The 27,826-nt window shown below is 39.5% G+C and overlaps 1 protein-coding gene across 1 annotated transcript in view; it reads right to left on the bottom strand.

Annotated features, from left to right (window-relative positions):
- The window catches only part of LOC116659141, a 417,506-nt gene extending 391,827 nt beyond the window's left edge, over positions 1–25,679 (bottom strand). The window contains exons 1-3 of the mRNA XM_032466375.1: positions 25,594–25,679; positions 25,404–25,536; positions 24,815–24,934 (exon numbers count right to left, since the gene is read on the bottom strand). Coding sequence (XP_032322266.1) covers positions 24,815–24,934; positions 25,404–25,536; positions 25,594–25,679 — 339 coding nt within the window. The remainder of the gene's footprint in view (positions 1–24,814; positions 24,935–25,403; positions 25,537–25,593) is intronic.
- Positions 25,680–27,826: the final 2,147 nt, after the last annotated feature.

Below are 27,826 nucleotides of genomic sequence, written 5' to 3'. Positions count from 1 at the left end.
ACTAACCAAGCAAAGCTCCCTTCCAGAAGGAAATCCACAGAAGAAAAACTGCGGAGAGGAGATGCCAACTTGAGCAGGACAGGGATAACAGAGACAAAACAAGAAAAGATCCAGATAAAAAGTTGGGGAAAGAAACACAGATACAGTTAATTCAGGCAAGGTCATCTGGTTGATCCAGTATGGCCATTAAGATGAATCCATTCATCCAAATCTAATACTTCCTCATTTTTTTATCCAGATGTTTGTTATTATGTAGGCAAAGACTAAGAATACGAAATAAAATGAAGATTAAGAAATGAATAGAGGAATATTACATTTGAATAGTTGTTTTTTTTTTCCCAACTATATAAGTCTATGAAAAAAACAAGAAAGAGAAATAACATTTCACCTTCGTGGTATAACATGTAAGGGCAACCCACATTTATGGAACATTCAATCTGTTCCAGGCTCTGTTCCAAGTACTTTATAGGAATGACCTCACTTAACCCTGGTAACAACCATCATTATTCCCATTTTAAAGATGAGAAAACTGAAACTAAGAGAAGTAACTAGTCTAAAGAAACACAGCTAATAAATGACAAAGCCAGTTCAAATACAGATCTGTTGGATTCCAAACCCATTTATTTAATATTTGTTTATTATTTACAATAAAAATTCATATTGTAAAATAACTTGATGTTGAAAATTAAAACTTAGTATTAACAAATAACATATTCCCAAATGGCCAAACTTTACATTTCACTGTATCTCTTAATAGTTTCCATCTAAAAGACATGGATAACCACACACACACACACAAATTCCTTGAGGTAAATATGTGGGCTGCTCCCTTAAAATAGTCAACAGCAAAAATTTTGCTCATTCATGCCTCCATAGTTCTTTCTGACAGGAGGACTATTTCTGACTTCAGGGATATGAGACTTCCACTGTATATATCCAAATCCTACTTAACCTTCAAACATGAGTTCTTTCATGTATCCTTCTCCTATCACTCTGGAAATTACTTCTACTTAATTCCTATAGCTATACTTACTGTATCTTGCACATGGCTTAGCATATAATTATTCCCCAATAAAAATGAGTATTGAAGTAATACAGACCAGATATACCCTCCTGCCTGAAACCACCAAAAAAACAAACAAAATATAGGAAACAATGGTTTTCAAGACACTGGATAGCAGGCCATTAAGAACAGTGATCCCTGAGAAATGAGAAACAAAGAAGGCAAGGCCTACATTTGTGCCAGGATACTGCCTTGAGAGCTTCCAGGGTGCAGCCCAGGGAGAGGGAATTCAGTGGGAATCCAGCAGACTCCCTGGGCTGAAAAGGCAGAGTGAGAGTCTAGGGAGACCAAGGCAGCTAGAATGTACACAACAGAGAACCAAAGAGCAGAGACTTTCAAAGAGAGAGAATTCCAGAGATCTGCAGAAGATCTCTCTAAACAATTGAACAAGGTACCAATTTGCACATAAATATGAGGATACGATCTGAGGCTGGGGAAAGAACCACCGAAAAGGATTAGAAAGAACAACCCTCGAGTCCACCTAAGACTGCAAATAGTGCCTGTTCCCTCAAGGCAGACAGGGAAGCATCACAATGCATCATTGGGTAGGGTACTGGGAAGAAGACTGCCTCAGAAGTGGGGAATAATTCCCTTAAACTAACACACTTCTAGGTGAGCCTAACAAATCTTTAAAATAAGACCTGGTAGGAATAAACTGTTTGTAAGTAACTGAACTGCATTCCAAAATAAAGCACAAAAATACTTTCAGGAATACAAAAATGTTTGGCATTCAAAAAGGCAAAATTTACAATGTCTGGAATCCAATCAAAAATTATCAAGAATGTAAAGAAACAGGAAAATATAAATCTTAATGAGGAAAAAAACCCAATCAATTAAAACTGACCTAGAACAGACATAATTGTTAGAATGAACAGACAAGGACATTATAATAGTTGTTAAAACTATATTTCTTATTGTCAAAAACTTAGTAGAGATAAGGAAGATATGAAAACGATCCAAACAAAACTTCTAAAGATGAAAACTACAACATCTAAAAGCAAAAATACACTGGAAGGGATTAATGGCAGGTTAGATATTGTAGAAGAAAATATTATTAAATTGAAGGCAGACTAATAGAAACTTTTCAAAATGAAACACCGAGGGAAAAAAGAATTTTAGAAATGAATGGAGAGTCAGTGAGCCATGCGACAACTTCAAGAGGTCTAATATGCATGTGCTGGAGTCCCAAAGAAGAGGAGGTAGGGAGTGAAAAACATTTAATAAATAATTGATGAAAATATTATAAATTTAATTAAAATTAATTCACAGAACCAAGAAGCTCACTTACTTCAAGCACAAGAAACATGAGAAAATGACACCAAGGCACACCATAATAAAATTACTCATACCAGTGACATAAAGAAAAAAAATTTTAGAATATGAAAACAAATATATGTATGTATATGTATGACTGGGACATTATGCTGTCCACCAGAGACTGACACATTGTAACTGAATAAACTTCAATAAGAAAAAGAGAAAAACAAAAACAAAACAAAAGAAAAAAAACTTTAAAGCAGCCAGGGGAAAAAACACATTATACACACAAGAACAAATATAAAATGACAGCAGATTTCTCATGGGAAATAGGATACAGAAAAAGACAATGGAGCAACATCTTTAAAGTAACAAAAGAAAACTATGTCAATATGATTGCCTATGTAGAAACTACAATGGAATCTACAGAAAAGCAACTAGAACTAAGCAGTGAAGGTTGCAGTTTTGCAGGATCAAAGAAAAATATAGAAGAACCAACTGTATTTTTGTAAACAATCAACGAATAATCAGAAATTAAAATTCAAGAAACAATGCAACTTATAATAACATTAAAAATACAAAATACTCAGGGATAAATCAGATGAAAGATACACATTGCAAAAATGTAAAAGATGCAAAACCTATACTCTGAAAGCTATAATGTTGCTGACAAAAATAACAGGCCTAAATGAAGGGAGGATACATCGTGCTGATAGATCAGAATATACAATATTGTTGGGAGGTCAGTTATCCTCAGACTAATCTATAGATCTCCCCCCAAAAAAATCCCAGCATGCTTTTTTATAAAAATTGGTAAGTTGATTCTAAAATTCATATGGCAATTCCAGGAACCTAGAATAGCCAAAACAACTTTAAGAAAGAATAGCATAGTGAGAGGATCAGATTTTAAGACACCATACAGCTACTGTATTCAAGATAGTTTGGTATTAGTGCAAAGATAGGCAAATAAATCAATGGAACACAGAAACTTCAGAAACAAACTTACATGAACAACTGATTTTTGTTTGCTTTTGCTGCTCTTTTCTTTTTTTCTAGACTATTTTTTAGAGCAGATTTAGGTTCACAGCAAAATTGAGTAGAAAGTACACAGAGTTCTCAAGACAACTGATTTTTGACAAATATAAAAAGGCAATTTGGTGGAGAAAGGATCATTTTTTCAACAAGTGTTAGGAATAATTTTGCATCTGTACACACATACACAAAAGCTTTGATTCATACCTCTAACTATGTGCAACAATTAATTCAAAATGGATAGATGACCTAAATATAAAACGTAAAACTGGGAAATTTCCATGAGAATATATAGGAAAAAACCTTTATGACCTTGGATTAAATAAATATTTCATAGCTATGATATCAGTGCATGATCAACAAAAGGAAAAATGGTAAATTGAGCTTCATAAAAATTTAAAATTTCTTATCACAAGATACTGTTAAGAGGATAAAAAAAATAAGGAACCGACTAGAAGAAAATACTTGCAAATCATTTATCTGATAAAGTACTTGTAACCAGAATAAAGAACTCTCAAAATTCAGTAATAAAAAAAATCAAAATGGGCAAATTATTTGAATAGACATTTCACCAAAGAAGATATATGAATGTCAAATAAATCCATGATAAGATGTTCAACATCATTAGTCATTAGGCAAACATAAATTAAAGCCAAAATGAAATAACCTCTACACACCTATTAGAATGGCTAAAGTCCATCAACAGAAGAATGGATAAAGAAGATTTGAGACACACAGACACACAGACACACAGACACACACACACACACACACACACACACACACACACACACACACACAGGAATATTATTCAGTCATAAAAAAGAACAAAATAATGCCATTTGCAGCAATATGAATGAACCAAGAGATTATCATACTAAGTGAAGTAAGTCAGACAGAGAAAGACGAGTATCGTATGTGGAATCTAAAAAAATGTTACAAATGAATTTACAAAACAGAAATAGACTCAAATTTATGGTCACAGAAAACAAACTTACCAAAGGAGATGGGGGGAGGGATAAATTAGGAATTTAGGATTAACACACTAATATGTATAAAACAGGTAAACAATACGGACTTAACAGTGGAGGGATAAATTAGGAGTTTGGGATCAACAGATACACGATACCATGTATAAAATAGATAAACAACAAGGACCTACTGTATAGCACACAAAACTATATTCAATATCTTCTAATAACCTATAATAGAAAAGAACCTGAAAAAGAATATATATGTATAACTGAATCACTTTGCTGTACACTTGAAACATTGTAAATCAACTATACTTCAATTTTTAAAAAATGGCTAAAATTTAAAAAGTTGACCATACCAAGTGCTAGTTAAGGATGTGGAGGAACTGGAACACTTATACACTGCCAATGAAAATGTAAAGTAGGCCAACCAATTAGGAAAACGGTTCAGCAATTCCTCAAACGATAAATGAACACCTACCATATAATCTAGCCATTCCACTTCTAGTATTACTCAAGAAATAAAAGTATATGTCTATTTGCACAGGAATATTCATAACAACTTTATTTGTAAAAGCCAAAAACTGTAAACAATCCAAATGTCTATCAACAGGTGAATAAATAAACCAGTTATGGCATATTTATACAAAAAAATACTCTCAGAAAAATAATGAACTATTGATACACACAATAACATGGCTTGATCACAAAATAATGAGAAAAAAGCAAGACAAAGTAAGTACAAAGTCTGAATGCAAAGGGAGCAGGCAGAAACACCCATCTTCCAGTCTCCCCCTGAAAGAGGTATATTTGCAAACTTTAAAAGCTGCTGCCTGAGGGTTTGGCTTCCAAATAGCCTGAATCTACATGCTAACTAGATCTTCCTTTTTGAGACACTGACAAGTCTTGGCACATCCTCAACTACTGGGAGCCAGTAAAAACAAAGTAAGCTGTTTGGACATCACAAAGGTTTGAGAGAGGACCAAGAGTTAGGGTGAGGTTGAATGATAAAGTTTATCTCCTACAAGGCCACTCCTTCAAGACTGGGGGAGGTGGCTATTTTCATCTAATGCATAGAAACAAGCCCAGAGAGTCAAGGAAAATGAAGAAACAGATATATTCCACATGAAAGAACAAGATAAAACCACAGAAAAAAATGAGTACAAACAGTATGGTTCCACTGTTACAAAACCCTGGAAAATACAAACTAACCCATAAAGACAGAAGACAAATCAGTGGTTGCCTATGGGTACAGGTGAGGGGTAAGGAACAGATGAAGTGATTATAAACAGACACAATGATGCTTTTGGGAATGATGGATAAGTTCATTACCTTAATTATCATAATTTCACATGTGCATGCATATGTCAAAATCTATCAAATTGTATACTGTGCAGCAACTGTACACTTTCAGAGCAAAATTCTGTGTATCAATTATATCCCAATAAAGCTTTTATAAAATGAGTGTTTGTTTTTAAACAAACTAAATTACAAGCTAAGAAGGATAAATCAGTACAATGTAATAAATTAATTTTTTTCTAGTACAGTTAAGAGTAAAGAGTATGATGTACTCCAAGGTTCATAGCAACATTATTTACAATTGCAAACAAATGGAAGCAACCTCAGTGTCTACCAACAGATGAATGGATAAAAGAAAGATGTGGTACACACACACACACACACAACACACACAATGGAATACTACTCAGCCATAAAAAGAATGGAATTTTGCCATTTGCAACAATGCAGATAAACTTGGAGGGTATTATGCTAAGTGAAAAAAGTCAATAGAGAAAGACAAATACTGTATGATATCACTTATATGTGGAATCTAAAAAGTACAACAAACTAGTGAATATAACAAAAAAGAAACAGACTCACAAATACAGAGAACAAACTAGTGGTTACCAGTGAGGAGAGGAAAAGGGAGAGGGGCAGTATAGGGGATTAAGACATACAAACTATTATGTATAAAATAAACTACAAGATTATATTATACAACACAGGAAATATAACCAATATTTTATAAGCACTATAAGTGGACTACAACCTTTAAAAGCTGCGAATCACTATATTGTACACTTGTAACTTATATAATATTGTACATCAAATGCACTTCAATTTTTAAAAGAAGAATATTATAAACAAGAAACAAAAAAGTAAATTGTATGCACTTGCATAATACAATGAAAACATAAGTTTAAATTAAGGGATTTTTTTGCTATTTTCCCTACATTTGGAAGACAAAATGTCTGAATTGTTCTAAAATTTTCCCCATATTCTAAATAAAATACAAGTAATCTTATTAATTTTTCAACAGAGGTACCAAAACAGATTTCAAATCCTTCCAAAAGACAGTCAAACCAAGACAAAAATAATGGGAAAAATAAAATTAGTAATGCAATGTGCAAGAACAAACTAAGTAGCATCTCAAACTATTAGGAAGGGAAATAAAACCTTCACCAGATAAAATTTTTCTAAACATGATTCATAAGGGTGGCTCATATTCTATCTCAGAATTTTTACTTAGAAGTCTCAAGATTTATTCTTCTATGTCTTGCTATCTTTCCCCAAAGTTTTTTTTTAAACCGTGAGTGGACACTGAATTTAAATAGTTAGTCCTAAGATAATGAGGTAATTGTTCATATCTGGAAAGTACTCCAAGTCAGTTAGAATTTTAAGAACACTTTCAAAAGACTCAAATGTGAGAAATGATTCAGAATTTTAAAAAATTTTTTTCCAAATGGGTTTATAGCTCTCACCATTAGAGTTGTTACAAGCTGATGAAATCTCATCAGTGTACCGAACAAGAAAAAAAACTATATATTTTCTGTATCCAAAAGGTTTATTAAGACTCACAATGCAGAAACTGCTCTTTCAAATTGAACTCTAGCATTTTGTGCATTTAACTCTACGGGGTCCTCTAGGTTTGAAGACAGGTTTGCCAGCCTCGCGAGGTAGAAAAAAACACATGGATTCTTGTCCTGATCAGCCACTATAAATTATATCAAATTAGGTAAGTAAGTTCACCTCTCTATAATTCTTCACTGAATATGGGGGCATTAGTCTGAAAATTTCTCACGTTCCCATCATTTTGTAACTATGTCTAACAAGACAGAATGCTTTCAGCACCATGGACAGTTACAAGTAAGACAAGGTCACAGACTCCAGCAGAAAAAACCAATGGTGTTGTTTTAAAACTCAATGCAGCAAAAGTGCACAAATGGTTTTAATATTTCAAGTTAATATGGTGTTTATGATAATAAGAAAATTTTTTCATTTTGATTTTTTTATAACCACCTTTCAAAATTATGAACATTTTGGAATATAGCAGAAACAACTTGCCTTGTGAAGAAAATCTGTATTTATTACACAAGTGTTCCAATTAATAGTGATTAAAGACTTACACCAAAAAATGCTTCAAAAGGCATAAATAAACACACAAAAAATTAACAAAAATGTGAAGTAAAAGTATATTAAATTTTATGTTCTTCAATTAAATCCTAGTAACTTAAAAATAATGAACAGTTTCGACTATATCAACTAAAAATGTCACACACATTAAAATATTGTTAATCAATTTAAACAATGTTAAAGTTGTTATCATAATATATCTTAGAATTTACAACCAAAGTCATCCTAAGACATTTTAAGGTCCAGGGCCTTCCCCAAAGATGGGCAAAATCACATTCTAATGTCTCTGTCTATTCATCTCAATATTTGAAAGCAAATGAAGTCAGGCTAAAGGAAAGTCAAATATGTAAGTCCTCAAGGCCAAAGAAAAAGGGGAAAGGAGTTCATCGGAAAGGTATCTTATATCCTTAAGTATTTACATTTATATAGCAGAAATTTTTCAAGTTTCCTTGGTGATAGGGAAAGAAGAAGGTCTGTGGAAAAAGGTATGGTATGGTTTTATGAATTTATTTATATGTGTATTAATTCTACAAGCCTGTTATTTGGGAAACATTGTTATATGCAGGAGACACAACAGTGAAGAAATAAACACAGTTCTTCTCACTGCTAATGTTGAGCTGCTTGCTAGGACAGTAACTCAATATTTGTTACAGTGTGGAATGAAGAGAGTGAATTCAGAGAGAGCAAGAAAGTTTGCTGGACCTCTTCTGAGGAACAGCTTTCTACTTTCACAATACAGAAGAAAAAGAAAGAAAAGGGGGGGAGGGAAAGAGGGGGTAGTTAGCTGTGCATTTTTTAAGTGCAAAGTATCCCTGGTCCTTACTATTTTACAAGGAAGACAGGAAGAAGGAAAAAGAGACAGATATATGCATACAGACACTCCCCCCTACTCACAGATATGGCCCAGTCTGAGGTCTGCAACCTGCAGATTTGTATTCCTCCACCTTGGAGTCAAATGAGAACTAATTTGATAGGAAGAGCAATAAGGAATGCTGAGTACTCACCCCATAGACTATGGTGTAAATTTCTACTTAACTTTCTGTTTGGAGGAAATGTCATTATCAAAATATAATTTTTACATATGGGTAAGCATATAGATGATCGCTATCTTTTCAACAGAACTGTTTCTCTGAAAGTTCTACCATTCAAAAGATAATTAAGCCAATATTGATATAAAAAAAAAGGACCAATTTATGATGTTTTAAAGGGAATGGCATGTATTTGCACCACACAGGGACAAAACCAATAGTTCGAAATTCTAAAATATGCATGTAATATAGCAATGTGTAGCATTATCCAGGAAAGCAGATTCAAAGCAAAGATCATCCTAGCACACTACAGAGGTACAAGGAAAACTAACATCTCTAGCTGATGTGAGTCACTTTTTACGGATCAAAGAACAAAAACTGAAGCCAATAAACAGCTTATATTTATTAATTTTCTAGGTTTTATGTATAAGAAAATTGATGTCTCATAGTAAAAATTGATTTAAATCAACCTATTATTGATTTGTTTACCTAAACAGTTTCACTTTTTAATTTATTAAAAAGATAAGATTGAATTAACAATCCAATTTTCTATATGCAAACCTAAACAGAAAAAAAAAAAGTAATGGCACACATACACAATGTATATACCAAAGTAATACTCCCAATGTGTGAGCCACCTAGCCTAGCAATTACGAACTAGATAAAACAACAGATTAGACCAAACTCCCTTTCTTACTCCTGAAATGCTACAAGAACAGCTATCATTGTTTCACTTATTTATTTGTCAAATATTTACTAAGTAATTATCATTCTTTCTGCTCACCACGAAAAGAGGCAGAAGAGACTATGGAAGAAATGTAAGTTTTTACCTGTGATTTCAGGGGCTTACACTTTAATTGAAGGGGTTATCTTGCAGCTCTTCCCAACAGTTGACTTAAGCAGGAAATTTATCCTGTTTATTTTCCCATTTGGATATAATCTCTATCCCATATACCTTGCATATACCTCTATCCTCTCTACCCATAAAACAGCATTAGGTTGTTATTATCTTAAGGGCAGAAACACTGACACCTTTCATATAACAACTACATCAATTCTCAGGGTATACACTCCACATACAAAATAGAAAATCAAATATTTTCTAGCATGAAACAGTGAGGAGAGATCAGCACCCCAAAAACTCTTTTGATAATGAAATACATACAGGGATTAGGACTGTTTTCTGAGCATTTTTATAATCCATCACTCAGTACAAGTATAAATTATATTTTCTGAAACTAAAAGTGCTATAAAGCAAAAAAATTCCCTTACCAATAGACCAATTCTAAAACAATGTTAACATCATTGTTACATTATTCTATTTGGCTAAACTGATGTGACAGACGAATTATTATAAACTGAAATTCTTCTCTTGCACTTAATTTCCTGGTTAAAGACAAATCAAAACTCACAACACCGTGCTCAAGCACATTTCTAGTTCATTGCAAGCTGAACAAAGTATTCTGCTTCATGGAAACTAAATTTAACTGTTTTCCACAGTTTGGAGCACTAAAACAACTACTAACCTTAGAGACACAAGACGTGGTTCACACACTATAATCATCTGACCTTGGGCAACTCATTTAACTTCTTGGCCATTCAGATTCCTCACCTGCAAGTTACAAAGTTGAGATGCAATGCATTCAGCCTCCCACTCCATCTCTAAAGGCTCTACTCTTTTAAGATTCTGGCATTTACTGACACTCTAATATCTCATTCAACCCAAATGACATTCCATGTAACCACAGTCACAACCAACAAAAGCCACATCTTATATATCATTCTTGTGAATTCACCCACTTTGACCTGAATATGTAATGAGGCACACACCATTTTTGTGAATTGGCAGAATTTTTTACAGACCAGTAATTCATACAGTGATCTTTCAAGAGGAAGTTGCTGTTGTTCCTCAATCATTCAGGGTTCTAGTAGGACTCAGATGACATACTCAAATTGGGTAATGTAAGGAAAGTTCAGTAAAATTTTACAAAGATGCTAGAAGGGTATAAGAAAACCATTAGGCATGGTACAATGTCTTGGGGCTAGAAGCATGCCCAATTACCCCCCATTAAAGTAGCAAGAAAAAGGAGAGTCACAGAAGTTAGAGGCAGGCAGGCTACATGGAGAGGACCACCTTAAATAGGAGCTGTGATCTTAGGCACAGCCAGATCAAGGTGACTTGCAAATAGCAAGTCAGGGTAATAAACATCTTGCCTTCACAATCTCCACTCCCTACAGTCTCTAACCAATGTCCCCCACTGGTCAAAGTCAATTAGATGCTGAGGCTAAACCAACTCTGTAGATGTATTTCATACAGCTTAACTTCCTGGAGAAAGATCAAGAACTAAAGGTGCAAAGAGAAACAGATCTAACACAATCCTGTTTTCTCTAAGTAGGCTAGACTCACAGAATTATAGTCCCATCTTTGCTTAAAGGTTCTTTAATGTTGTCGTGGTACAAACTACTGTCTAGTGAGTTCCTGTAATATGCTGGATCCCTTCCAAACCCTGGCTATGTATTTAATGTTCAGAAAATCTTTATTCTAACACCAAGAACCTATTAGAACCCTCTAATGTAGTCATCAAGGGTAATTTTAGATCTCAACAGGTTTTCACAAAGAATGTAAGCAAACCAATTGCTTAAAGTGGAAGAAATGTCAATGTTAGTAAAGATTGATTTTCTATATTCCCTCTCTCTAATTAGTTGCTTTGGACATCAATGAGTTGCACAAAAAGAGCCACAATGATTTCCCTGATTAAGTAGCTCTAGCAAACTGGAAAGGTTGAAGCACAGCATTATTAACTCTTTGATGGGCTATGTAGAGCCATGCTGAGCTGTAGACAATACTGAAATGTTCCAAAATAAAAGTGGATAACAGGAGGAGAGGCTTCAAAAGGAGGACTTAATTCAAACCTCTGGTCTAGAAAAGACAAAGAGCATATTCATCAATGTAAAAAGAAAAAGATTGCTAACTGGATACTAAAATACTGCTAACTTGCTAACATGTGCCAAGGCCTATGCTAAGTGCTTTCACATCATATTTCATGAAATCTGCATGGAAGCCCAGTGAGATATTTTTGTTTAGAACATTTTACATATGAGGAAAGTAATTTGCCTAAGGCACTATGAAACAAAATCTGAAAATCCAATAAAGAGGTATAGTTTTAAAAAGGTTTTACATCTGATGTGACCTCAGACATAATCCCACCTTTCCACCACCATTTCTTGTGTCTTGGAAAGTGGTAAACCACAAAGGATAACTTATTCTGCCTATTTATAATACCAATCTGGAAAAACAGAATTTCTTCTAAAGTCAACTTCTTCTTTTGGAAAATATTTTAAATGGTTGTCACAGCACTTGGAAGGATTCTGGGGAAAGAGCCTATAAAATCTTTTCACTGGAATAGGCATAGTAGCTTCCTACCAGGCATCAGCTCAGAATAGTCCTCTGTTTTTGTGCTTAGAAATTAAATCTCTTCACGTGAACTTGGGGAAGAGACTATGTCTTGTTCCTTTTGTAAGGAACCACATGAATAGGGCATATACTTGGAATTTAAAAAATACTTGTTCAAGGGGGAGGGTATAGCTCAAGTGGCAGAGCGCATGCTTAGCATGCACAAGGTCCAGGGTTCAATCCCCAGTACCTCCTCTAAAAATTAATAAATAAACCTAATCACCTCCCACACCAGAAAAAAAAAAAAAACTTGTTCAATGAGTAATCAACATAGCAGAGTATGTGATAGGCAAGACACTGCAGAAAGAAAAGTAAACACCAGTTTACTTACCCAGAAAAAATCATCAAACCAATCTTTTATCACCACTAGTGCTATGGAATCTTATTTGGTTTTCACGTGAGCCAAGAAGAAAATATACAGTAGGTGCCTTCTCTTGGGCCGTTCCCACTCTCATCACATGCCCACTCAATATTCACCTGACCTCCAAAACATTAATACAGGAAGAACTAGGCTAAAATGTAAATCAAGCCCAACCACGAAGTGGAAAATTTTTTAAAATAAGCAGAAGAAAGGTAACATCAAATGTTAATTATGTTCCAGGCAGAGTGCTTAATACTTTACACATGTTTTCTCATTTAATCCTCATAATAACCACCATCTTTGTTTTTACAGATGAAGAAACTGAAGCTTAGAGAAGGTAAGTAACTTGTCTGTGGTCACATAATAATGTGACAAGTGAAAGTAGAGATTTAGCACAAATTCTAGAAGATAATCATTAATGGAAGCCTTTAGTATCAACAAAGATACAGGGAGTGAGAAGGGCCATGCCTTTGCCTTGATGGTGGAAGAGTCATTACAGAGATGATTAATGTATATGAGTCTTGGATGCTTCCTTACACTGGTGAGGGCATCACAGTTAACACCTAGATTGCCCTACAAAGAGTGGAGTTGAAGTCTTAGCTCCATGGTTTCCTGGTGATGGTTATCTTGGCACATTCACATTCACTTTATCTCTCTGAACCTCGGCTTCTAATCTGTCAAGTGAGGATGATAGTGCTTCAAAGCTCTTTAAGAGGACTCAATCAAAGTGCTTCAAAATCTCAAAGCACTGTGCCAAAAGTTTGTTGATTATTCTCTCCACCAGCAGCAAGGAGACCCCATGTGACATAAAATCCTGGGCAATCACTCCAACATATTGTACCTCAGGAATAGTTTGTCTAGAGAGAAAAACCAATTTGTTCTCTACAGATCTTGGCTTGGGAGCTCTTCATCTAGTGATTAAGGAACTTGAAGGAAGAGATGGGGATGGTTTGAGATGGCAGGTGGGATTTATGCTAATTTTGTGGGACAAAGAAGGCCTTGGAAATAATTTCGGAAACAGATCATCAAAGCTGCTCCCATTTGTTATCATGTTCATCTGCAAGGCCAGAAATGGGAAGGACCTTTACTAATAATGGAATTTTTCATTTAAATAACACTACTAATATTTTACGGCATTTAGGTATACCTTGTATTATTCCAAACTGTATTTAAGGACAAGATACCTCAAATTTTTTGCACTGTTTTATGATTTTCAAAGCATTTCATAATTCGTGATTTCAATTGATGGTGTTTTTATAGTGCTATCTTCTAAATTCTATTGAGAATGACATATATAGGAAAAGGTGATAAATAATTTTTATTATCTGCAAGGCTATTGGACAATTTTAAACCCAAGCTATTTACCAATAGCTAATATTTCTCAATTCCCTGTTCCTTTGTTTTTCCATCTGTAACTAGAGTAAAATAACCCCCTACTGTTTCTCCATTTCTAATAAAATTATGTATGTGAGGTGTTTTGGTGAATTCTAAAGAGCTGCTATTATTGTCTCTTATCCATCAACTCTGCTAGGTGAGGGCAGACTTCTTGGTCATTCTAACGTGCAGTAATTCCAAATCAAAGATGTAATCCAAGGTAAGCCAAGTAAAGTCTCTCTACCTATCCAAGAAGTTGTCGCACATAAGGGAAGTCCACACAACATGCAGAGACAGGGAGCTACATTAACTGGGAACCCCCAAGGGTCCACCCAGCTGCTTGGACATCCAACCTGGCACTGAGCAAATGGACTCCTAAAAGTCGGCATCAGGGTACTCACCCAGCCATCTGACTCACTCACAGCATCTGGGCACAAGAAAATTTTATTTCCCAAATCCCTCTTCCCTGCCCTCATCTTCCCCAGCCACACACACAAACAATCTGGACAGTCCATAAGGTAGAGAATAATTTTAGGGGCTTCCCTAGGGCCTGGCTGGATGCTTTCCAATCATTTTTTTCTGGCCTGTGAAATCAGATGCACTATTTCTTTATACATGAGAAAAAAATGAAATCAGTTTCTATTTGCAGAGTGAGATGGAAAAAATGAAAATTGCACACAGCTATGTCACAGACTCTTAGAAAGGACTTCCCTAAACTAGAGGAGAGGAAGGAGGCAAAAGGGAAACTCAAAAGGCAAGGAAGTTCAATCTGTTAACCCTTGAGAAGTGGCCCATGAGCTTGGTTTCACATACATAAGCACATTTAAGGTTTTGGAGCAAAGTTGGTAAGTAAAATCAGTGAGATTTCTGGATTCATTTTAACCACTGATTATGATGTGGTTCAATCACCATGGCCATTCCAGGATCAAGTCACTGTATGTCTTTGTGTCTTTCTGTCTGTGTGTGGCTATGCATGTGGTCTGACCTCTCCCACACTACCCCACCTTCTCTTAACAGACACACAATACATTTTAACACACATGAAATTTGGTTAAAATAAATATCAAGAATAAGCTTGTTGGGCCAAAAAAAAAATGGCTTGGGGGTTAGATTTCACAAAAGGCCTACCCTAATTCAAAAATGGAATAGGAAAGAAGGAAATTGACAAGATAATATGGGGCCAGTTTTATGTACCCAAATGTGGTTACAAATGAAGTCACCTTATCACTTATATCCCAGTTTTGCTAGCTACATAATTCCATCCCCATTCTGAGCACATCAGATTCTTTTCCAAGGATCCCTTCCTCCTTTGGTATCAGTAGGTGTCCTCTGGAGGAAATTACATCATATGAGCTCTCAAACCAGTCCAAACACCTATCAGACCGTGCTGGCTGCAGGTTGTCTGGGTGTCTGTTCTGCTCCTGCCAGACCATCAGTGCTCCCCTTGCATTGAAAAGGCTCCCTCCTCTGAGTTCTACTCTCGGAAATGGCCCCATAACAAGGTTGCTTGAGTCATTGTATGTCAGACTCTTTTTCCTGGCACAGGGTAGACTCAGGGGGACAGAGGGAATAGGGAGTGAATTCAAACAATAGCCACTATATGTTTCTTCAATCTATAATCCTATACTCTGAGACCCTCTTTCTGAGTCTGGTCCAGCAGTCCTTCCCTGCAATTTGCCTTCTGTCACCGCTATCTGCATTCCTTCCCCCATGTTGATAGAATTTCATTCATAAACTTAGTTCAAGTTTAGTTATCAAAAAGTGCATTATTCCCTAAGGAAACCTCTGGATACAAAGAGATCCCAGGGGTTATCACACAAGGGTCAAAGTTCTAGCTGTAAATTATGACTGCTTCATATTTCCTTCTCTATCTTTCAAACAGAAGCATTTCTCTTCTTTATCATTCATACCATCCCGAATAGCCCACTGGCCAGCAGGTCCCTGCTTGCCCAGGATGCCAAGTATACACCTTATGTTTCTGTCCTCTTCATCACAGGACCAGTGATGGCAATTCACATTTGTATAATGCTTGATATTTCATAAAGGACTTTCACATTTATTACCACACTAGAGCCTCACATCATTTCTGTGAGTAAAGCAAATCAAGTATTGATCCTTGCAATTTAGAGCTATGAAAATTGACACTCCGAGAGGTAAGGAGATTTCCTCCAGTTGCATTCAGCTAGTGAGGAGATGAGCCAGGCTCAGAATCCAGATCTTAAGGCTCCGGGTATAGGTTCTTTGCAATTCATAACGCTGACTCTCTTTAGTTTTCAGCCCATGTGCCTCTCTGTAGGCATCCTCACTAGACTTTCAACCAAATTCAAATAATCTCCATGACAGTAAATTCCCATGCTCTCAGTCCATCTAACAGAGTTTTCCAGGGAAGCAGGGCATCATTACTGCCTCTTTCCCACTGGAAATGATAAGGCAGCCCACTGGGTAAATGTTCTTTGGAGTAAATTAATTTCGGAATAATCTAACCTGACTTTAAGCCAGAATTCTCCATCAACAGCTTAGAACATAAAAGTCTGAGGACTAAAATCTTGACTTATGGCATGGATTTGCTTCACTTGACCTATTTTGAGGATACATGTTCTGCAAACCAATTGAAAAATTAAAAATACGCTTTGTTTAATTGTATTGCAATCTATGGTCGAATTCCATTTAAATGGCATTTACAACTGGCACATTTTTCAAGTCCTGCTTCTGCCACAGTTGCATGTAAAAGTGCATTGTCATCATTCATCCAACTGCAGCCTAAGTTAGCATCAACATACATCCCACAGATGAGGGGGCAAGTCACTGAAGGACAGTGGCTGTCATATTTCCATGAAATACAATTAAATATATGCAGAAATAAGTCAGTTCCCAGATTTTGATAAAACAGTATATGGCATGTTTTCAAAATTAATAAGCATTGATTGAGCACCTATATTGTGTTCAGCACTGTAGAGAATTCAGAAAAGTATAAGGTATGTTCTAAAATAGTCAAAGAAGAGAGAATACTCAGGGTATGGGGATCAAGGTGAAAATGTATGTTATAGTAACTATAATGATTATTATTATTTATTTTTGTCAATTACCACATGCCAGGTACTATGCTAAGTATTTTATTTGAATTATCTAATCCTCATAACAACTCAGTAAGATAACTACTATTATCATTTTAATTTTGCAGAAAATAAAAGTGAGACACAAGCAAGTAATTTACTTAATTAAGGGCACATTGTTAGGAAGTGAGGGAGCTAAGATTGGAAGTCAAACTTAGCATTTGATTTGCCAGCCTGTGTACTCCTAGCCTCTTTGCTTTATTTAGGGAAGGCTTCATGAAGGGCTGGGTCTTTACTACAGCTCTGAAGATTCGATAGCGTTTAGGTAGGAAGAATGGAAAGAATGAGGAGAGGTCCTCACACAGCAGGATAGACAAAGAGCATAAACAAAGGCACAGGGCAAGAAGGGACACGGGAGGATCCCTGAAGGAAGTCAACGGCAGGAAGCAAAGTCGGGCGGGCAGGGTGAGACACTTAAGTGAATACCTTACAAACAACCTAGGCAGAATTTAGAGCCCTGAGCCTTTGGAAATAGAAAGTCATGAAGACTCTCACACAGGAAAGTAACAATGAAAAGGCTCTGTGGTACACTAGCAGCGCATCCAGGAAAAGGGGCGAGGAGGGAGACTTCAGGGAAGCAAGCTAATTAGGGGCTTATGGAGAAATCCCCTACAGACCCCACCAGAGCTTGGTCATAGCACATACTCAATAAATGCTTGTCAGGTCAGTGGATGATGACTAGTAGGAATAAAAAGAAAGCCATAAAGGCAAGAAAAAATCTACAGGAGTCACTGACAAACTGTTCACGAAGGAAAAAGAAAAGGAAGGAAGGAAAGATGGTACCAAAATGCTACTCTGAGTTAAAAAAAAAAAAAAAAAAAAGACGTGGACGTGTGGGGCTTTTGGCTGACGATGGAGTTAGAAGGAGAAGTGGGTTTCACGTGGGAGCAGGATGATGAGTCCTCTATTTTGGTTTGAAAATGTAGAGGTTTGAAAGAGACATAGAATATCGTTAATATACTATAGGTATTTGGAGAAATAGGCCTAGAATACTTTTAAGACTCTCCAAGGGTGGAAAGCACAGTCCTTACTCCTCACAAAATTCAAATTAAAGTTGTACTTTTATTTATAGGCCACTTCCATAGGCAACTCTAAGTAGGTAGAGCTTTCCTAATATAAACATCACTACTAGACCTATTGTGTCTTATCAAAGATTTGCAAAGTAGAAATTCATAATGTACAAGAACATCACTACAAATTGAAAAGACCTAAGCAGAAGGAAATAAACCAAAGAGTTAAGCTCCTAACCCTGCTCCCTGTGACATGCAGCCAGCACTGGCGATCTGACAGATGTGAAACACCAGCCTTTCCTTATCAAAATACAAAAAAAGGAGAAAATCATGTAACAGTTTCTCAGCACGCAGCCATTAGACAGATGTAATCATAATGGGACCAAATATTCTTATAAGTGAAATGCGTGCATTTAGGACCACATGCAGGGTTTAAAAGCAGCTAACACAAAAGGTAAGCAGAGTTGCCCGTGTGTATATAATGGCTCAGATGTGGTAGAGACATCCAGTTGGCCCTCAAATCAACTGAATGGTAAATTTAAAAGGCAAACTCAGTACCCATTAGCTTAAAATTCAAATGACCCTCATAGGAATCCCAGCTGTGGCAACAGGAGCTATTATTCTTAAAGTAAACTTATCCTTTATGATCATCCACCAACATCCAATCACTGAAGCTACCGCCACACTCATCCAAGTTATTTGCTTTCAAAACAGCCAGACCACATGGTTCATCCTTTAGATGCTTGAAGCCGATCAGAATGATCAAGTGGATGAGAGTGTGCAAGATTCATTTAAACCAACAAAGGAGCTCATTGTAATGGATAAAATCAAGATCTTCACCAGGCAAATTAGAGGGAAGAAACTGCTTCAAAGCATAAACTCCCTTCAAGGGGGAAGGGATAGGGTCAATTAAAATATATAACTGGAGGGGGTGGATGGTATAGTTCAGTGGTAGAACATGTGCTTGTCATGCACAAGGTCCTGGGTTCAATCACCAGTGCCTCTCTTAAAGGGAAAAAAAGAAAAAATAAAACAACAACAACAACAACAAATATATATATATATATATTTATAAATGGAAAGACCCACTAAATGTAGGCTAGGAAGTCAATCCAACCCATGGAGCAAATCTGTTGTTACCAGATGCAAAGAGAGAAATAAACTGAAATTTGAGTACAGTGTTCAAAATAAAAAACCATGTCATGAAATATGCCCATGTAACCTGACCAAACCTTTTACCCAATTTAGAGGCAGGATATTCATCAAAAGTTATTTGGTAAGTTAGATGTTTAAAACTCTGAAAATATTTTCTCCCCCCAAAATAATGTTCTGCATGGTGACTGGCTTCCCAAGATAGACCAAAAAAAAAAAAAAAAATCCCCCAATGTATAGTACAGTAATGTGCAAGTACAGTTTGGGGATAATGAAGTGATACAAACTGTTCTGTGCAAATAGAATCTTACCATCCCATACAGCAGCGCTTTTCAATTTATGAGTCACAACTCATGAAATCAATTCAGTGAGTCTTTCCCAGTTTAATTCTTAATAGAATGGACGAAATGGAACGGAAAGGAAAGAACAGAATTGCATACATCAGAGTACATCCCCATCATAAGGAAAAGTATTATTCTTGAAACTTAATTTCAGAGTTATAGGTATAAATAGCTATGTGCATTCAGTATTGCTAAGTAAAAGATATTTCTGACTGTGGGTCACAGCCATAACTGTTTGAATGTCTCTTAGCAAGGCTTCCATGGGGCATCTAGCACAAAGCTGGCATTTAACATTTGTTAAATGAGTAAATGACTGAGTGAACCAGCGAACACGTGAAGAATGAATAAACAGAATGCCAGTAATACGCCTCTCTCAGCCACAGCTCTGGCACTTGGAGTGGGAAGTTTGCTAGCTTTATCATCACTTATCAAGCCTGCTCACTAGTCAGGCATTGGGTATAGACAGCTGCTCGGCTGCAAGTCCCTAGAGGTGGTACCCTTGGCCTGGGACAGGACCTCTGGCACAGTAGCTATAAAGAGGGAAGGATGGGGACAAGTCTTCCCCAACTGAGAGGGATTGGTCTCTAGGAGCTGGGTGCTGAGGGGAAGAGGAAGAAGGTAAGACAGGGTTGCCAGATGTAGCAAATAAAAATACCAGATGCTGGTTAAATTGGAATTTCTGATAAGCAACAAATAATTCAAGGGCAAAGAAAATCATGAACTTTCAGGAATGAAAGATCAGTTCAACCCATCAGACATTTATCTGGTGCAAAACTATGTGTAAAATCCTCTGCTAGGTGCTATGAGGGGAAAAAGTACTCAGCTCTTGAGGCTGAAGAGGTCAGAGACACACAGGCAGGAACCTCAGCAAATACCATGCATTGAGCCCTATTCCAAGTACTTTCCAGGCATTAACTCATTTGGCCCTCACCGCCCTGCTGTTATCATTCAGCACTGCTATTATCCCCATTGAACACAGAAAACTGAAGCACTGAGAAGTTACAAGAGAAAGTTGTCCAAGGTCTCATAGAGAAACAAACACAACTAACATCAGTGGGCCTGTGTGGGGAGCTGGATGATGCCCAAGGGGTGGATCTGGAGATAAGATTTGAGCTGAAGAAAGGAGAGACATCAATAGGTGAATATTAGGGGAAGAATATTCCAGGCAGAGGAACAGCCAGGAGTTGAGAGGACATGATCAGGAAATCGGAATAGACTAAAGTTTCTGGAATACTGGAAAGATAAGAGGAGGAAGGTAAGACTGGACAAGAAAATGAGGTAGGAATACACTGTCGAGGGGAATCATGCACCCTGCTGAACCTGCATGCAATGGTGAACCACCAAAGGATCTGGGATCTATAAATGGGATACTGTGTTGAATTGGGCTATTAAGGAAGATGACTTTGGCTATAGTCCAAAAGACAGAGTGGGTGAGACAGAGATCAGAGGCAAGAAAAAGATGAGGTAAATCAATCCCAGCTGGCTGGCAAGGCATGCCACATCAGAGTCCAGGATTTACCTCCCAGATCAGACCCTTAGTAGGTAGTGACCTTGGACAATTCATGTAATGACTGAGCCTTGGCTTCCTCATTTCTGCAACAGGGACGACAACACGACTTCCTTCTCAATATTATAGGAGAGTAAGACAGGACAACATACAGGAAATGCTCCACAGATGGAAGTTGCCTGTGAAGGGTCACCACGATTGACCCTGAATCTTTCCCTTAACAATCCCTCTGAGTTCAGTCAACCTTGGATTGAACCCTTCCAGGAGTAAGGTACTTATGCCATCCCAGTGGTACCACAGTGAGAGTGAAGCAACGAAAGAAAGAAACTGAAAGAGTGGGGGGCTGCCTTTCCTACTTCCAAAGAGAAAGAGTACATCTAGAAAGGAAGCTGAGGTAGAACACAAAAAGCAAAACAAAGCAAAACCCTAAACACCAAGTCACCACAGTTGAGGAGTTGAGGGAGGTGAACCTTGAGATCCTCACGGTAGCCCATATTACCAGAGTGGCGTTAAGCAAATTACCTAAACTCTCTAAACCTTAATTTTCTCCATCTGGAAAACATGGCTGTTAACACCTATACTGTGAAACTATTGAGAGGATAGCTGATACCAGGTATATTATGCCCTTGGAATAATGCCTGGCCCAGAGAAGGCAATAAGTGATAGTTATTATGTATTATGGATAAATTTAAATAAAGCTGTAGTTGCAGTGAGGCAGAAGTACTGGTGGGATCAGAAAAGAGAATGTGGAAATAAGTAAATATCCATGAGGAGCAACAATTCTAGAGACCACATCCATGAACAGTGGGCGTGGAACTGACAGCCTTTTTCTGTGGAGCCAGATGTGTTCTGTCCAGCAGGGCTGCTGAAAGGTCCCCCCACCATTAAATGACAAAGGATGGAAGGATTAAAAATGCAGGTTTGTAGACTGAGGGAAGAGAGGCCTGGAAGAAGAAAAAGCCATCACCTCTGACTATGTAATTCTGTCACTTCCTGTCCTGGAGCCCGACCCATCACTACTAGCCCTGAGGTACAACGCAAAGCAACACTGAGGCTGGAGGAGGGAGACAGGTTCATAATACACCAGAGCTTAAAGGCGAAGGTATGGATGCCAGGGCCAGACATCCATCCACCCAAGCACACAGGACACATATAAGCAGAACCTGCTAGGTTTGAAACCCTTAGCTGTGTGCTCAGCAAGCCCCACCTTTCTAGACAGCTGGATACCCAGCAAGCCCACTCATTCTGCAGGGGCCCTGCCTTGGTGGGGCGCCAACATCATTCCAAACATCTAGCCCGGTGCTCAGGGCACTGATGCGGCTGGGGTAAACTTGGCATCCTTTGCTTTTTCTTGAAATTTTAAAATTACTTCTCAAAGACTTGGTTTGTAAACTTAAATACTTGACAAAGAAGAAGGAAAGGATAACAAAAAGATCATGAAGACATCCTGTGTTTCAAAAGCACACCATCTGTCCTTAGCCTCTGAAGATGACGCAGCAGAGCACGCACGGGCGTCGTCTTTCAAGCACAGTGACTTTTTGCTCCCATGTTCTCCATAACCTGTCACCCAGTTGTCAGACAACTGCAAACACACAAGAGGTCCCATCGGGACTCAGTACTCTTTCAGGCAGAATCTCCTCTGTGCAAGCCTATTTGGCCTGTGCAGGGAGAAACTACATTCTTGGCCCACCTCCTGACCAAAATGAAACCAAAGACCACGCGCTGTGAAAACATCCATCTCCACTCTTGATCTCCCTGAAACTAAAGGTAACCTCCGAAGTTAGAATGAGAGCATTTGGTGGAAATGAAAAGCTGCCTAAAATCCTCTCACATCCTAGCACTGCCTCCACTTTTAGGATATGAATATTTAGAAAGGTTTAAGAACCCTCTTTCTCACACATTTCTCTCCTTCCCAGATGCAGAGAGCTCTCAACAACTGCCTCTTCATTTATGAGTAAGAGTGTGCTGAAGGGTGTTATTGCCTGAGCAGAAAGCATCCTCGAAACACATTACTGACTCAGTTACTCATTTCTCTGGGAGCAAAGGTTTTCCCCCACAGGTAGGAAACGGATGATCACTTAACACTTCCAGCAACAGTGATTAAAAGTGATACCCGGGTGAAGTATTTGGGGTTGATTCAGCCAACACTGAATCAATCATCTGTAGAAAGGAGAGAGCAGATGCTACAGCAGCGCCTGCCTCAAGTTTGTTATTAAAATAACACAGAGCAAGATGTAAGGAGTTACCAAGCACCGAATTCCCTTTCCCTAGAGCTCTTCAAAGACAAAACAGCCACTCATTTTCTCAACTGTCAAAATAGGTCTGTGACTAGTTTTTGAGGCCCCCTCCTCCCAGCAATGACTGGGAGCCAATTGTTCTAAGAAATCAAGGTGGGGCATCAATTGGCTGGAGTATAAAACAGGCAAAAATATACAACCCAAAAGCAGCACATACAACCGAAATTGCTCGGCATGGGATCTGGTAATTTAAGAACAAAAATCCAAATACAAGTGAAGAGAAAGCCAAGGAGAAAAGCAATTTTAAAGGAGTATCTCAGGTCTCTAGAACGACCCCCAGATGCTGCCTAACATTTACGTCACAGAGAAGCAAATGGGCAGAGATGCCATGTGCCACAGGAAGTAGCTAATTTTATCTGCAGGCCTGGACAACTTTTACTTCTCCCGGCTCCTCACAGTTGTTGAGATTTCAGGCTACCAAGTACCCAGGTATTTCAGTCTGGTTTCTCTCTAGCTGGTCAGGAAACTGCAGACAGAGGGCTGAGGCAGCTCCTGAAGCAACCTGGGTCTGGCAGGGAAAGTTGTCTGAGGCCTAGGACTGAGGGAGGAGTGCCGGGTAGGCACACGCTGCAGCACTGGTTAACCTGGCCACAGCCACCTTCCTCTGGTCCAGGCCCAGTAGTCAGTAGTCAGGCAGTCTGTTAGGGGAGGCCAGGAGTAGACAGAGACAAAAGATACACATTGTTCCCACTCGGAGCTGGGGGTTTGGGAGGCTGCCTCTGCACAGTGTGAATCTGTCCCCACTGAGTGGCCAATATAGGTTTCCTATAAAGCAGTTGATACCACCTTCGGCCCCAGGAGGGGAAGCAAGCCAGCATTCTCATAAACCACCCCTTGCAGGGATGCTTAGAGCAGCATCACCGCCACCTCAGACAGGTGTGAGCAATTAGATGGACCTGCCTTCAGAACTGCGATTTGTTCACCTGACTTGGCATTTTAACCCTTCTCGTCCCCAATGTATCTCACTCCCAGAAGAAGAAATGAGTTAACTTCAACGGAGTTTGCGGTGTGCTGGAGATTGGGGGAGGGGAGTAGAGGAGGCGGGAAGGTGGGAACCTTCTGAAAGCTTGCACGTATTGCTTTTTTTTTTTTTTCAGGTGAAAAGGAAAAACATATTAGGCAGCAAAGAGGGACGGCAGGATACCCCTCATTTTCGGACATTCGTGGTATTTTAGGTAAAGAGCAACTCTCAAAACTCGTCCAGATTGACAGAAAACGTGTTGACCTGTCAACTGGAGAAGGGAGTAAAAAAAGATTCACTGAGTCCAGGGAAGCAAGAATTCAGGCTCCCGGGCTTCTGGTCTCCCCCGACCATCCTCCCTGCCCCACCCCAGACTTGCAGGTGGAAAGCAAGCAAGTGAGACGGTACAGGGCCCCAGTCAGGGGTCGCCGGCCACCGCAGACGGCCGTCGCTGCGGGGACACACCCTCCACCTACCTCAAACATGGGAGAGGCGCCCTTGCTCGGCAACGTGCAGCCCAAGAGCTTGGCGAGAAACTTTGCCATATACGAGCAGTGAGGCAGGGTCTCTCCCGAGGCGCCGGATCCGTCCTTTCCCTGCGCGAGAGCCGGAGCGGCGAGGTCTCACCCGCAGCCGGCCGGTCTGTGCGGCCCGGGGCTGAGGGCTGCCCGCGGCCGGGCCGGGCCCGGGCGGGGCCGGGGGCGAGCGCGCCGGCTGCCGGGCCGCCGCCGCCCGGGGTGCGGGGTGCGAGTGCGCGCGGCCAGGTCCACCGCCCGAGCCGCACGCGCCGCGGGAGCGGGGCGCTGCCGTCTGCGCTCGCCTTTCCCGCTGAATGTCACTATCACCAGAGTAAAGGGAAGGGCCCCGCCGAGGGGGTGGCGGGAGGGCCAACGCGCCGCAGGACGGGCGCCGCGCGCCGGCAAGGGCACCGGCGGGCAGAGCGCCGAGGCGCGGGCACTGGCGGCCCGGCTCCGGGCACCACGCCTCGGCCACGCCGCTCGGCTGTGGCCGAGGCCTGACGCTCCGCGGGAGAGCTAGAGGCTAAGGCCGGGAGGGTCTGCTTACCGGGCCGGCCGGGGTGACCCGCTTCCCCAGTTCCCCTCTCCGCGCCGAAGGAGGTGGAAAAGGCTGCCTCAGGCCGGGGCTGACCGGCGGGTTACCGCTGCAAAGCACGAGCTGCGCCAGCCCCACCCTCCCTCTGGGAAAGGGAAGGCTCCCGAAGCCTGGGAGGGGGAACTCCCGCACACGTTCTCACCTTAACCCCTGTGACTGAATGGGGGTAAGCCCCAGAAGGGGGAAGGTGACTTTGCAGGCACAGGAGCTGGGCCAGATGCGCTCCATAATCACAGCCTTGGCTGGGGTCGCAGGTTCCGGTGGGGGTGGGGGAGACGGCCAGGAGACCGATACACGCAGGTATGCCCTGTTTCTCTTTCCAAACCTGTAAGGCTTGTCTTTTAATAAGGGAGATATTTTTAGGACACAGAGCCTATGTTATATCTTTATTTCGTATCCTTTCAAACTTTAAGTGTGCATGAGAATAACCCGGAGAACTTGGTTAAAACCAGAAGTCCTGGGCCCCAACTCCCAGTGTTTCTGATTCAGAAGGTTTGGGGCAGCCTCAGGATCTGCTTTTTCACTGAGCAGATTCTGATGCAGGTGGTGCCCAGGCTGGACTTTGAAACATTGTCCTTCTTTGTCAAATCCAGAGGTCAGCACATACAAGAACTGTAAAAAGCATTCATTTGTTAATAGAGAGACCCTAGAGAAAGGTTTTTCAAATCGCCTAGTTTTAAATGCAAGGAAGCAGAACTAGAAAAGTTTGTATTACTTCATCAAGTCACATTGTATTCGAGACACTCCAGGCAAATAGCAGCATTCTACAAATGCTTGTTTGACTCCATGAATAGAAGATGGATGGTTGGATGGATGGCGATGAATAGCTGGGTCCACATTTCCTGATTCTCATTCAGGAATTCTAGCTGGTACAGCAAACTCACTGTGAGTTTAGGAAAGAAAATGGGAAGAAAAGGTGTAAATTAATTTGACTATATCAGCTCAGTGCGTCTCAGACTATTTTTTAATCAAGTATTTTTCACAGTAAAGAGATCATCAAAAACATAGTTTCTTTGAAATCTCTGGTTTTACCTTTTGTATTCTATGGCCTATGAAATATTCAGATTTGTTATATTATAAAAAGACCTACTCCCATGAATGAAAATAATGCTCCAAGTATGCAATCTTTATCCCAAACCCAGTGCCATAACACCAGACACCCACCAGCGGCAAAATCGAGAAATGTGGCAGCTGGGTGCCCTCTAAGCTACACTAAAAAGAGACGAGAAGGAAAATTAATACGCAATGAGTACCCACAAACGTCTCAGGCACTGTGTTGCTGTGACAGACTGTGGGCTCTGGGGACAGACTACCTCCATCCCACTTCTGATATTTAATAGCTGTGAGACTTCAGACAAGTGTCTTCTCTGTGCTTCAGTTTCCTCATCTGCAAAACAGGCATAAGAATAAAGGTAGCTACTGCATGCAACCTGTATTCTTCTTCTATTGTTGTCACAACTTAGCATCTTAAAAAACACCCATTCATTATCTTGCAGCTCTGTGGGTTAGAAGTTTAGCGGGCTCAACTGGGTTCCCTGCTTAGAATCCCACAAGGCTGAAACCAAGATACAGCCAGCTGGGCTCTCATCTGGAGGCTCTGAGAAGAATGCACTTCCAAACACAGGTTATTGACAGAATCCAGTTCCTTGCAGCTATAGGTCTGAAGCCCTTGTTTCCTTATCAGTTGTCAGCAGGGAGCCCGACCTCTGCTTGGAGAGGCTGCCCAGGCTCCTCATATGACCTCTTCCATTTTCTAAGGAACAGTTGCCTTGAGTCCTTCTCATGCTTCAAATCTCCCTGACTTCTATTTTTGCCAATAGCCAGAGAAAACTTTTGCTTTAAAGGGGCTCATGTGGTTACATGACTATAATATCCAAGCCCACTTAGATAGTCTTCCTATCTTAAGGACAACTATTAGTCACCTTAATCACATCTTCAAAGTCTCTTTTGCCACATTATGTAACATAATCACAGAAGTAACACCAGGTGTGAAAGCCATAGAGCTATCTAGAATCCAGCTTACCATGTGATTATTCAGAGGAATACATACATGTATGCATTTTAAATACTTAGAACAGTGTCTTATTTTGTGCTACTTATAATAAGAACTCAGTACAGGTTAGCTGTTATTTTTTTCAGCTCGTGGCACTTCATTTGACTATCATTACAACTATGTATTATTTTAAAGGTAAGAAATCGAGAATTTAAAAGACTGTCCAATCCCACACAGCAGGTTAGTGGCAAAGCCAGGAACCAAAGCTAGGACAGCCACCAATCAAGTCTGTGTTTTTGCTACTACACAGTACTGCATCACAAAAAGCTGGCAACGAACAGGTAATGTTCATCTGGGGGAGTGGAACTTAAGAAGTATGGAA

The sequence above is a fragment of the Camelus ferus genome, chromosome 2 (genome assembly GCF_009834535.1).
Source record: "Camelus ferus isolate YT-003-E chromosome 2, BCGSAC_Cfer_1.0, whole genome shotgun sequence".
NCBI classification, from domain to species: domain Eukaryota; kingdom Metazoa; phylum Chordata; class Mammalia; order Artiodactyla; family Camelidae; genus Camelus; species Camelus ferus.
This window is presented reverse-complemented; position numbering and strand designations above follow the sequence as displayed.